We start from the raw sequence: 12,168 nt of genomic DNA on the forward strand, positions 1-12,168 counted from the left end.
CGCATCTGGCATTGTTCAAACTGGATTGGAGGTTGCTAGTGTAGTAGCATTTTGTGGCAAAACTTAATATGAATCAAAATATTCTTTTCGCGAATGGATAGTGACTTTATAGTGGACAGAATACAAACCTGAACAGAGATATTACTGATGTTCATTAAGCAAGATCGCAAAAAACCTCTACTCTGAAGTTGGTTTAAGAAAAATCTCTCGTGATCAATACAAATCAATGCATCCAGAACATAAAGCGATATGGTCTTTCCAGATTCACTTCCTTGAGTTGCATCTTTTATTACCTGAAGATTAGGAAAACAAAACAGAAGATGTAAAAGCCATAGAAAATATTGTTGGACCAAAATAAATTCCAAATCATACTGTCATCATGGTTGATCCTTTTCTTCTCTCTTTTCCCCTCTAGTTGTTTTGGTGGTGGTGTGCGGTATGTGTGTGCATGGGAGGGAGGTCGTGGGTTTGGTGATGTTTATAGCATGTAACTCATGTCATTGGAAAGCATAATAAAGTAGTTTCATCTCGTGTATGAAGCTTTATAATACGACATTTTTCTAATTTGTTTTCCTTCAAAAGAGAGGATATAATTTACAGTAGATTTGGGAAATTTTCAATTTGGTAATACATGTGCCTGATCCATTAATTACTCAATTTCATCAAAAACAACACAACAGGTAGAAGTCACGTCAAAGTCAATGACAGAAACCTCAGAGGGCCATTGACTCCTAAATAATATTTTGCATTGATGACGAAAACGGTACTAGTTTCTTGAGAATTTTCTGGTCAGTTCTTATGGCTCAAGAGTGCAGAAAATAATAGGAACCCACCAAATCAAGGATGGCTTGAGCCTCTTTCCTTAGAATAGAAAAATTTGCCTGTGCTAGTTCAGCCTGTTCTTTGTCAATCTGGAAACAACAGAACATGATTACCGTAAATATAACTACTCTTCCATCAGGATATATCAATGGAAATTTTTTGCATTGAGGTAACAGAAACCAGATACCTTCAGGAGATCAAGATCTTCACCATCATGTTCATCAAGCAACAAGCGGAGAACTGCTGTTGGAACATCCAGATCAAGCATATGCCGACAGTACTGGAAGTAACTAAGAAGCAAAGCATATTGGCTGAATTGAGAAATAAATGAAGGTCAGATGACTATTTAAAAACTAAACACATACAAAGACAGCATCAACTGCCAAATTAATATCATACCGTCTTCTCAAAGCTTCTGATGACTCATGTCTTAGAATTGCAACAATAAGCTTAAACAATATTGAGTGGCAAGCCCCATTTGATAATTGTTTCACCGTGATAATATCAAGACATGTAACACTATCAGAATTTAAACCACCAGGGCACAAAAATCTTTCATCACGTAGCTTGGCCATGCATGTAAGTGCAACCTTGAGAAATGTTAATAGGACAGCAAAATCAACCACAGTGGAGAAAACTGCTAAAATCTTTTGCTAAATTGAAGAACAATACAAGTGTAAATGATTGAATCACACCTGGCACAATGTCACTGCCATTTTCAATGAGCAGTCTGGAGAAGCTGATGCAGTCAAAGAGGCATCAAGCAATCTGTCAGTGAAAAAGAACGAAACAGTTAAAAATGCCTGAATAAGGTGGAAGTGAAGCTCTAATGGTGATAGGGAGGCTCACTGGAACAAAATTTCAGCTCGATTTTCAAGATGAGAAAGTCTTCTCGATGCAGAGACCTAAAGATGCAATTAGTGGGGGAAACAGCACAGAAAAAACATGGAGCTGATAAGTATCTAAAAATACACTAACTAAACCATAAGAGAAATTCTGCAATGGGGTTATATGAAATAAATAAAAGAACGTATAGACCTCAACAACTTGAGACCAGCCAATTAACATATGAAGTTGTGCAGCTTGTTCCTCAAGGTTCTTATTGTATTTCCATCCCCATCTCAGCAGTTGTTGAATTGTTTCTCTTACATCATTTAGCTCAAGTTCACTGCCAAAGGAGCTTAGCTGGGGATTCATGAAGTTGCATTTCTGAAACCAAAAATAATGTCATCAGTGATAGAAACTTCCTCTGGAAGTTCGAGAAAGACAAGGTTCATTGATCTAGGAGTAGAAAAGCCCATTAGAGGGGAATTTGGGACTAAAGAAATTAACCTGCCAAAGTTTGTCTCGGAATGTAGTAAGGTCAATCAGGCGGTCACCACGCTCTGAATAATAGTAGACATTATTTTTTCCAGAAGTTGTTGGATTCCCAAGTATGTCTTCTGCCTATAAGACAGGTCAGCACATACTATCAGACAAAGCAAATAAGAAACAAAATATAGAACACCAAGAAGTACACAGATCTTACCAGCAAGTCATATTTCATGTTCGAAACAACCTGAGAATACTTCATTGTAGTATCAGGAGATCTAAACTGGACAACTTCAAGCAGCTCCAACACCTGAGAATTGAAAGTTTTGTTGGGGGAAGCAGAAAAAAAAAAAAAAACCAATAAACTTTTTTTTACAGCGAAGGAATAAGAAAGAAGGTTTCCCTACAAGACCTTTTGATTGAAACTTATTGCTCATATTTATTATAAATAACAGCATATCTTCTGATAATATCTTCAATACAGAGTGGAATGGGGAATAACATTTCATTAGGTTTAACAAGAAAAACAAATGACCCTCCCATTTTGGTGCAATAAGTAAATGTTAGTGTGTCACCAAGATAATAATACTACCTCATAGCCACAACTACAGCCTCAGCAAAGAAAACTTTGTCTAAGTGCAATCCTTAAGAGAATAGAAAAAGGCAACAGCTTCCTCTAACATGAAAGGTTTTTAATTAATAAGTGAATATTCAAATCCATGGTCCAACAAGGAGTTGATTACAAGTAGGGAATTTTTTCACAAATGCAACATTTCCAACAAATGTACAAATACAAGCAACCAATTTACACCATACATTTTGTTTTTTGGATAGGCAAATAAGAGTATGTATATTGATGACTATAAAAAGGATGCCAAACTAAAGTGGAAAATACAGTATACAATTTAGATCGTACATATGGTGAACAAAATGAAAAGATACCACTTGATATCAAATGAAAATAACTCTGAAAAAAGTTGTAGACTGCAATGCATTTTTATATGAAAATGTGATAAAGTAAAGAAAAAAATAGGAGGAAACATTAAGTCAATAAGCTTTTCGTAGATACTACATAAAATATGAAGTATTTTTAAAAGTTCCACAAAAGTTGTTCCCATCTCCATATTTTACAGTGATGTACAATCCAAATACATTATGAACCACTTTGCTCTTATTGATAAATTACATTTCTAATTTTATTTGGACTACTTACTGTTAACCAAAAACAATCCAGCTCCCAAAAAACTACCTCATTCCAAGATTTTGAAAACAGAGAATTTTGAATTCCGTATCGGTCCTCAAAATTCTTCACCAAAATGTTCCCTTTTTTCTATACTATATAATAAAATCCAGAATGCACTTTTATTTTTACTGTTTTTTACCCTTATTTTCTTCAAATATTTACCACACACCCTTAAAGACTGGCTCAAGTGGTAAAGGATTGGGAAGGGTTTGTGGGAGGCTCCAAGTTCAAGTCCCAGTGGGGACAAAAATTTTACCTATTAAATAAATAAATAAAATCATACAGTCATTCCTTTCATTTAATGCAACATAATACCCTTTCGAGTGTGAGACATTAATATAATTAGTGATAAAACAAAAGAAGGGGCAAATATTTTGCCTATCCTATTCATTCACCCTTTCAATACACACTCTTGCAACACATGCACACACTAACTACCATAAATAAATTAAAAAAATGTTGTTGCCTCTTCACATGTGTGGCCATAATATTCCTCTGACTTAACTACCAAAAATAAATAAATAAAATCATAAAATAATTACACTTATTCGGATAAAAATAATATCATCTTTTCCATTTTTATTATTGTTATAATAAAAATAAAAATTAATATTTATCAAATGTAAAATTAATATTTACCAAATGCATAAAATTGAGATATAAACTTTTTCTAATCTAAAGAGTTATTCTTATTTTAAAAGAAAAAATACATGTGACGAGAAAAATGTGGGTACACTCTCTTTTAAGATATTCTTTTGAACAAAGAATATATGTAATTATTTTATTTTGTCTCTCACGCGAGTACACCAAGACTACAAAAATTCTACCCAACTCAGTTCTCTTTTTTTTTTTTGGTAAATAATTTTCTTATTTATATAGAATTATAGATAAATATAAATTGATTTCAAAATTCAAATAATTATTTTCATTTAAATTTTATGTTTTTTTATTTGTTTAAGATTTAGTTATTTTCTAATAATAGTAGGTGTCATAAAATGGGGTCTACCCTTTTTTTAAAATTACAATTGAAGTATAATTTTAGTTTTGTACAAATTTAGGAAATATCTTGTATGAGAAATCTTATTTAAAGAGGATTAATATTTTTTTTTATTTCTTGAAATTTTAGGAAAAAATCTTGTCAAACAAATTCTATTTAATTAGATCATAATCACCAACTTGACAATAGTGTCCACAGCACATACAAATTTCATTCAGAAACTCAGAAACCAACCAGAAGCTAAATATTAGTCCATTCTTACCTGTTATAGAAGGAAAATGAAACAATTTAAGTACCTAAGTATACCTTACTCTTACTGATAGTTCTAGTTCCAACATCTGCAGCACTATTTTGAACGGAATACGCATGAGATGTACTATGATCAGTTGTGAAGTCGACAACATCTGGCCCAAATATATGACCAAGAATACTTTGACATGCATCTCGGTGAGTAGAATTAACCATGTCACCGGCATGCAGTTCCACTGCTAAAAGCTTCAATAGCCATGCTCTCTGGGAAAAACAAGAAAACAGCAATACCCAGATGAATGAAACATGGCATCTTGAAACAATGAAATATGAATGAATGGAAATTGACGGAATATTAACGTTTTGAATTAGAGGGGAAAATAGCATCCAGAAATCAAGAAAAATGAAATTCCAAAAAACAAAAAAAAAAAATTGTGAACCTTCTGAATCCAAGAGAAAGGCAGCACTCTTCTTTCCTCTCCCTGAATCGATTCTTCACTTAATATTTTTTTTATATTTACCATTCAATCATTTTCATAGTTTTATCCAACAAAAACCTAAGAGTATTCAAATAGCAGTATCTTTCATCCCCCACTGCCACCAGCATCCTCACTCTCAACATTATCCATCATCACCATCAAAATTTTGAAAATAAATGCATAAATTAAAAAAGTAAGACTGAAATTAATTAAACTTCCAATGAATGTCCATGAATCTAAAGATCATTATATATTATTGCTTATATATTTTTTGTTGTTGTAACCTGTACTAAAAGGGGAAAGTAACTAAAAAATATTGCATAATCACTATTGACACTACTATCAGTAGTAGGGGCAGCTGTAAAACATACCTTAGCCAAAAAATGAAACACAAAAAGTAATGAAATCTAAAACGATGTCTAGTTGTAAATAACAAGAATAAAAAGGTAAAATTATAAAATATTCAAATAAAATGTGGACATTTATAATTTCTATCATCTACCTGTTACCTTTCCAATTTGACCTTATGAGTTAGGTATGCATTGAGGGCCAAATTCTAACAACCTGAGCTTTTAGGAAAGTTGGTGACCTAACATGGTATCAAAGTTATGGTTAGCTAGAGGTCTTGGGTTCTAGTCTCTCATACTGCTATTGTCCCATCTATTTATCTCCTATTGTATCATCTTTCCCATCTATTTATCTATTATTGTGTTATCTCTCCATGTGCGGCTATGAATTCACATGTGAGGAAAGGTCTAAGCTTAGTACACATTATAGGCTCAAATCCTAATAGATCTTAGGAAAGATAGCAATGTGAGAGAGAGGGTTTGCCCAGTACAAGCTTAAGCATTTGGGAAGGCTATTCATTTGGTATTACATTATAGACCCAAATCCTAACAGTTTAAGCTTTTAGGAAAATTTGTAGCCTAATAAATCCAAAAACTCAAAAAAGTTCAGGAATGAGTCAACGCACATTATGAGCCTAAATCCTATCAACTTAGACTTTTACAAAAGTTGGTAGCCTAATAGTAAACCCAAAATCTCGATAAGTTTAGTAATGAGCCAACAATGACAATCAAGGTCATTTGGATTAAAACCTTGATATTATCTTACATGCAGCTTCCTCGTATTTGCAGGTGGACCCAAGATCTTAAAAAGTTTGATAAGAAGACAACAATGCCAATCAAGGTGATTTGGATTAAAACCTTGGTACTGTCTTACATGCAACTTTCTCTTATTTGCACAGGGGCTCAATAAATGAAGGAAATAAAAAGTGGATGAGTTTTGAATTCATAACCCCACCAAAATATAATTGATCCAAAAACATAAGTTATTAGATAATGGATCGACAACATATATGAAGCCAACTAAAGCTAAAGCCCCATCAATATTGTGAAAAACTATGTAAGATTCGGTTATCCAGGGTATGTTTTCATATTCAAATTCCTTTCTCTTCTATTGTTCACGCATCTAATTGATCCAAGTTCACCACAACCAATCAGCTATTGTCGGTACAGCTATTGGAGTATCTAATAAGTGAGTTTCATTCACAAATTAATGACCATTTGATTGCAAAATTGTATGAAGGGTAGACATTTTGGTATTCAAGATTAATCTCTGCCATATTTTACAGGTTTGATTCACTTTCTATATTATTTTGCAGTGAGAATTTCACCACAGATACAATCATACACAATGCACATGACCATTGACTAGTTCATTAATAAGTAGTCAATGGCTTGGAGAGTTGATAACCATCCTTTCACCAGCACCCCTTTTTCCATCTACATCCATTTTTTTGGACCATTCATCCCCTTTGCATTAAATTGTATATTGTAATGATCAGGCATCATATCCAAAGAACTCTGACTCCACTCTAGTGGAATGCCACCAATGAATTCAAGTATGTATTGGCAATGGAAGAGTCAAAACTTCTATTAGGGAGGCAAAACTTTCACATGAGGCTAGAGAAAAATTTTGAACTACAGATACATAGATACAATAACTTAATATTAGCTCTACTTGATAAATTTACAGTTTTCCTCACAACTTTTCATATTTTGGTCATCATCAATCAAACAAGCAAGCACTTCTAAACATAATTACGAAAGTTAGCAAAAAATACCAAAAGACAAACACATGATATATCAAACTAAGTGATTTCATCACAGAATTTTATTTTATTTTTTAAAAAAAAAAAAAAGTTTAAATTGCCAAATTATCTACAATGTTGCATGTAACAGCCCATTAATAAAACTAATTTTGAAAAAACACCCCATTAGAAAATTATAAATATGAGTTGTATGCAAAAAACCTTCAATCAGAAAAAAAAAAAAATAGAACTTGAAACTCATTAAAACACTTATAACCTAACCACATGCTCCTCGGATACTGCAAACCCAAGTGCAACTAAAGAGAGTTCTTGAAACTCATTAAAAACTTAATGATGCAACAAGAAACAAAATGTAAAAAAGAAAACAAAGATCCCAAAATGAACCTGATGAAGGGAACTGATACGAAGAGCCTGGTTGATATTTCGTTTAGGAAGTGGAGCAATGCCAATTGTGTCCAGGTGCTGCCATAGGAAGGATGAAAAGATTATGATGAACACAGGAAAGTGAGGAATGAAATAGCGAAGTCCATCAGCTGAAATTCGTCAATGAGGAGCTTTGAAACTTTAAAATATAGTAGAATTGCACCTTCACAAAGAACTGATACTTTTTATTACTCAACAGGTCCATGGTGGGACCACTTGTTAAGGGATCCAAGCATAACTCATAAAGGAGCTGCATGGAACAAATGGTCAACAGTTATTTAAAAAAAAAAACACAGAAACCAAAAGCAATTCAGTAGGACAAGTACCATCTAACCTGGAAACCAAATTCATGAAGCAATGCATTTACATCTGGCTTAAAAAGCTTGTCCAGGATATCAAGAATAACCTTCAAACAACTGAAAGACATAATAAATGCACAAGTCACAATACAAATAGAGGCACAAAATGTGAACATCTTGAGGCAACTGTTAACCATCAAAACCTGTAATGAAACTTTGGCTGTAATATCGTCCTTTCTATTGAGGTATCAAGATCAAATTTAAGAAGTAAATGTGTAATATTTGGAGCAGGACGACTGATATTATCAATGAGAAGCTGCAAAAGAGAACAGAAAAACTAGTACATAAACCTTCTGGACAATGTACAAAATATTTAGGCCAAAAACATAGATAACTGGGAGTAACCTGCATTATGAGAACACCTAGATCATCATTGCTGTTCTCTATGATCTGAGATTCTACAGAAACTGATTCAAGACAGGCTGCATAATCCTCAATTAGAAAGCTGGCAGCATTGGATTTTAACAGTAGCTGTACGAGCCCAACCATGCGAGAACTGCATAGAGCAATTTGCCAAAGATTCACACAGATCAATTTTCTTCAACAAATGAATTTCAGAAAAATTGCTCAAAAAAAACCACAAAACTATTTGATCAATAGAAAACCATTTTGGAAAAAGAACATAAAAACCTTCTGATACAACATCAATTCACAAAAGGGCCTAAATCAAGAGATTGGACTGTGAGCAAAAGAGGTACCCCAAAATACTCATGATTTTGATAGAGTGCTTCTGAATTTGTGGTCGAAAATCATATCTGACGTATTCCAACAAAGCTACAATTTGATTGTGATCTTGAGCAAGTATAACATCCAAAGGCTGCAAGTCAAATGAGTAACTTAGCCTATTAGACAAAGAAAACCAAGTTTCTAAATTTCGACTTCTATTTAAGAGTAGATCACTCATGCGACTTCTAGAGAGTGTATAGAAAAAAGGCAAAAATTCAAGCTTACTTATCAAGGGTTGCATCATATATATATATATATATATATATATATAGAGAGAGAGAGAGAGAGAGAGAGAGAGAGAGAGAGAATGATTGATATAACATTCAAAATTAAGGAAATGGACAACAATAGAACCAAGCACCTAACATCATTCATTGATGACTTAAAATATATTATGCTTATTGATCAAAAAAAAAATATTCAAACCCACATGAAACCCAATCCGAGGTTGAACTGCAAATTCCTAACCCACACCAAGCCTGAGGGCAAATAGAGAGTTCCTACTATGGGTTTACATGGGTTATCAGATAAAAAACTTAGAATGAAGTCTCCTAATAAATAAAATAATTATTTCAATTCTAAAAAAATATAAAACATATTATAGAATATAAGTTAAAGGCTAAATATGTCTCAAAGCTTATTTACTAATTTAAAATAAATGACAACCCCTAAATTTAAGTTTCAATTAAAAAGTAAAAATGATAAGCTTATTACAATGTTATAATTAAAAAGTAACAAAGGTTATAATTCTTTCCTTATCATATTTTAAATAAAATAATAAATAATAATGTACAGGTTCAGGTTTTGATGAGTTGCCCATACCTTCAACCCATGTAAACATTAATATTTTTAGGTTAGCATTTTTCTAACCCAAGCTCAACCCTAACCTGTTGTGTGCTCTACATGTTATTTCTGGTTAGTATTTCCACCACTTGTTAATCTTCTGAAGCCTGCCTAAGCATCTACATGTTCACCTAAGGGATTAAAACATCAGCAAAATTCAACTTCACTACAAAGTGGCAACTAGAAAGCATAGCATCAAAATTCTGATATCTATGCAAAATCAACATCCAGAACACCACTTATAAAGACTACTTTTTAACTCACGGACAAAGTTTAAAATCTTGCAATTATATGGGCAATAAATGTTGTCCACTAGCGTACTTAATCACTTATGAATTTCAATTTCCCATCTAAAATAAAACGTAACATGCAATTGTACAGGGAGGTTTCCACAGATGGATCAGGATAAAAAGGAAGGCATCGTGAAGAACCTCAACAAACGACAAAACTGAAAATATCTACCTGGTATAAAGGACGCCAGAAATCAGAAAGGAGTACATCCTTTTCAAAAACAAGGATGATAATTTCTAAAGAAAGTTCCACAGCCTTCTCAAGAAGTTGTCCATAGATTTGATTAGTACGCTCACTGATGATGGAATTGACTCCTGGCAAAAGTATACCCATGATATTTCGGAAAATGGTTTTTCCACTCATGAAGTCCTGCAGAAAATCAGACATTTTATATGTAGACAAAGCTCAAAGGTTAATAAAATCAGCACAGGATGCAAAATTAGACAAACAGAGTTTTAGAAGAGGAGGAGAGGTGAGAGACTTTTTATTTTCTCATGCAAGAATGCATTAGCCCCAAGCCATAAGGCTCATGTAGAACATTTTGCTTAATTTACAAAAGGAAAAAGTGCCAATTAAAATAAGAACAAGGGTACCAAAATGCTCTTGTAGACGAGGAATAGAAAAAATAAAGAAAATTAAAAAATAATAATAAGAGTAAGGAGGAGCGGCTTCCTTTCAAGCCAAAACAAACTGACTGCCCCTAGACACTCCACAACCACCACGGCAAATGGTTATGCAGGTTTCCTAGGGAAATAATACTTTATGGCATAAGGTCATTTGGCTTATCTATGGGTTACATATGGGTTACACTCCAATCATTGTGATGCCAACCTTGCAATCAGGTGCCGCAGCATTGCCCTTGAAAGGTAATGGCCAGGTTTTCTCAGATTTCTCCAGTCATAACCAATTTTAAACAAATAATGGTTCTAGGATTCATTTTTAGGAAGACTTGTGGTGGAATGATCAACCACTTTGCTCTTATTTTCAAACATTTGCAGAATGATGACAATTAGAAATTTTGTTATTTCATTCATTATCATTTTCTCCTCCTCTCTGTGTTGGAACTTTAATCTTCATCCTAACCTTAATGTTTTGAAAATTGAGGATCTTGAACTTTTCCTATCCTCGTTCACAGTATTTTAAGAGGCTATTGAGACCTACACCTTGAGACTTTCCCCATGGTGAAGCTATGCAAATTAAGTATGAGGCTATAGCCTTAGTATAGAGCAATCAAGGCTTAAGCCCCATCCTGTTGAGGCTTATAGGCGTGAGGCTATAGCTTCGAGGTCAATGAACTTAGTATTCAAAAGGTTTCAATGAGTTTAGGGATTTTACATGATTTTTATATGTATTTTATAAGAGACTTAAGTCTCAATATGAAATGGCTTTAATGAGTTGGTTTTACATGGTTGTGTTGTAGATTTATAAGTTTTGTCTTGCATCCAAAACTAAGTTAAACCTTTTAAAAAGTAAGGGATTAGCTGGCACCAATTAACCCTTTAAATGGAAAGGGAAAGAAGAGATTGAGAAGTAAAAATAAAGAAATTATTAGCCACTATAGTGGCTAAGCTTATAAACAATCATTATCTTATCATTGATAGATAAAGGAAAAGGCTAACTACAATTAAGGGATGAAGAAAAAGAATGAGTGAACATTAACACCAATGGAGAAAATAATAGAGCAACTAGATTTGATTATCATTCGTTAGGGGATCCTACAAGTGATAGAGATACTAGTGTTGAAGATTATTTCATGAAGCAATGAGAGAGTTGGAATTTAGAAGAAAGAAAGGGGAACTAAATTAGAAGCTATTGACAATGGCATACAATTAATTTGATTATTATGAATTGTATGATCTTTTTATTATTTAATTTTTGTGTGATTTTTTATTGATATTTCTTGTTTTTATCATCATCATCATCATTACAATTATTTTGTTTAAGTTGAGGCTTATGCCTCCAAGCTTATGCTTCACTTCATTTGGGCAAAACATCTCAAAATCGTCTTTAGCCTTTTAAAAAAATTGCTCACTCATTCATGTGTACTTCTCACCTTCTTTTCCAAAAGTGAGAGTTTGGTCATCATTGTTCTAAGACTTATTTACTATAAAATCTTTCTTATTGGCTTTATCTAATCCTATAACACTTTCACCTTATCTTGTAGCCAATGTCATTAGGAAATCTAAGCCCCATCTAAAGTTGAAGCTTTTGCATGGCTAGTGGCCAACAAAAACATCAATACCAATGACTTGATATAAGTGAGAAGACCTTACAAAGTCTAAGTTATTTTGCGGCTGTGGCATAGACTATTG

General features: G+C 33.2%; 1 protein-coding gene across 2 annotated transcripts in view; it reads right to left on the reverse strand.

Annotated features, from left to right (window-relative positions):
- Positions 1 to 12,168, reverse strand: part of LOC117924488 (nuclear pore complex protein NUP205) — a 64,170-nt gene that overhangs the window by 7,200 nt on the left and 44,802 nt on the right. For both annotated transcript variants that reach the window (XM_034843112.1, XM_034843111.1), the window contains exons 19-35: positions 10,028 to 10,225; positions 8,695 to 8,813; positions 8,342 to 8,492; positions 8,140 to 8,252; positions 7,972 to 8,053; positions 7,801 to 7,887; positions 7,599 to 7,676; positions 4,680 to 4,886; positions 2,351 to 2,443; positions 2,155 to 2,268; positions 1,861 to 2,031; positions 1,672 to 1,727; positions 1,518 to 1,590; positions 1,222 to 1,412; positions 1,010 to 1,133; positions 834 to 911; positions 129 to 293 (exon numbers count right to left, since the gene is read on the reverse strand). In XM_034843112.1, coding sequence (XP_034699003.1) covers positions 129 to 293; positions 834 to 911; positions 1,010 to 1,133; positions 1,222 to 1,412; positions 1,518 to 1,590; positions 1,672 to 1,727; positions 1,861 to 2,031; positions 2,155 to 2,268; positions 2,351 to 2,443; positions 4,680 to 4,886; positions 7,599 to 7,676; positions 7,801 to 7,887; positions 7,972 to 8,053; positions 8,140 to 8,252; positions 8,342 to 8,492; positions 8,695 to 8,813; positions 10,028 to 10,225 — 2,100 coding nt within the window. The remainder of the gene's footprint in view (positions 1 to 128; positions 294 to 833; positions 912 to 1,009; positions 1,134 to 1,221; positions 1,413 to 1,517; positions 1,591 to 1,671; positions 1,728 to 1,860; positions 2,032 to 2,154; positions 2,269 to 2,350; positions 2,444 to 4,679; positions 4,887 to 7,598; positions 7,677 to 7,800; positions 7,888 to 7,971; positions 8,054 to 8,139; positions 8,253 to 8,341; positions 8,493 to 8,694; positions 8,814 to 10,027; positions 10,226 to 12,168) is intronic.

The sequence above is a fragment of the Vitis riparia genome, chromosome 11 (genome assembly GCF_004353265.1).
Source record: "Vitis riparia cultivar Riparia Gloire de Montpellier isolate 1030 chromosome 11, EGFV_Vit.rip_1.0, whole genome shotgun sequence".
Lineage (NCBI taxonomy): Eukaryota > Viridiplantae > Streptophyta > Magnoliopsida > Vitales > Vitaceae > Vitis > Vitis riparia.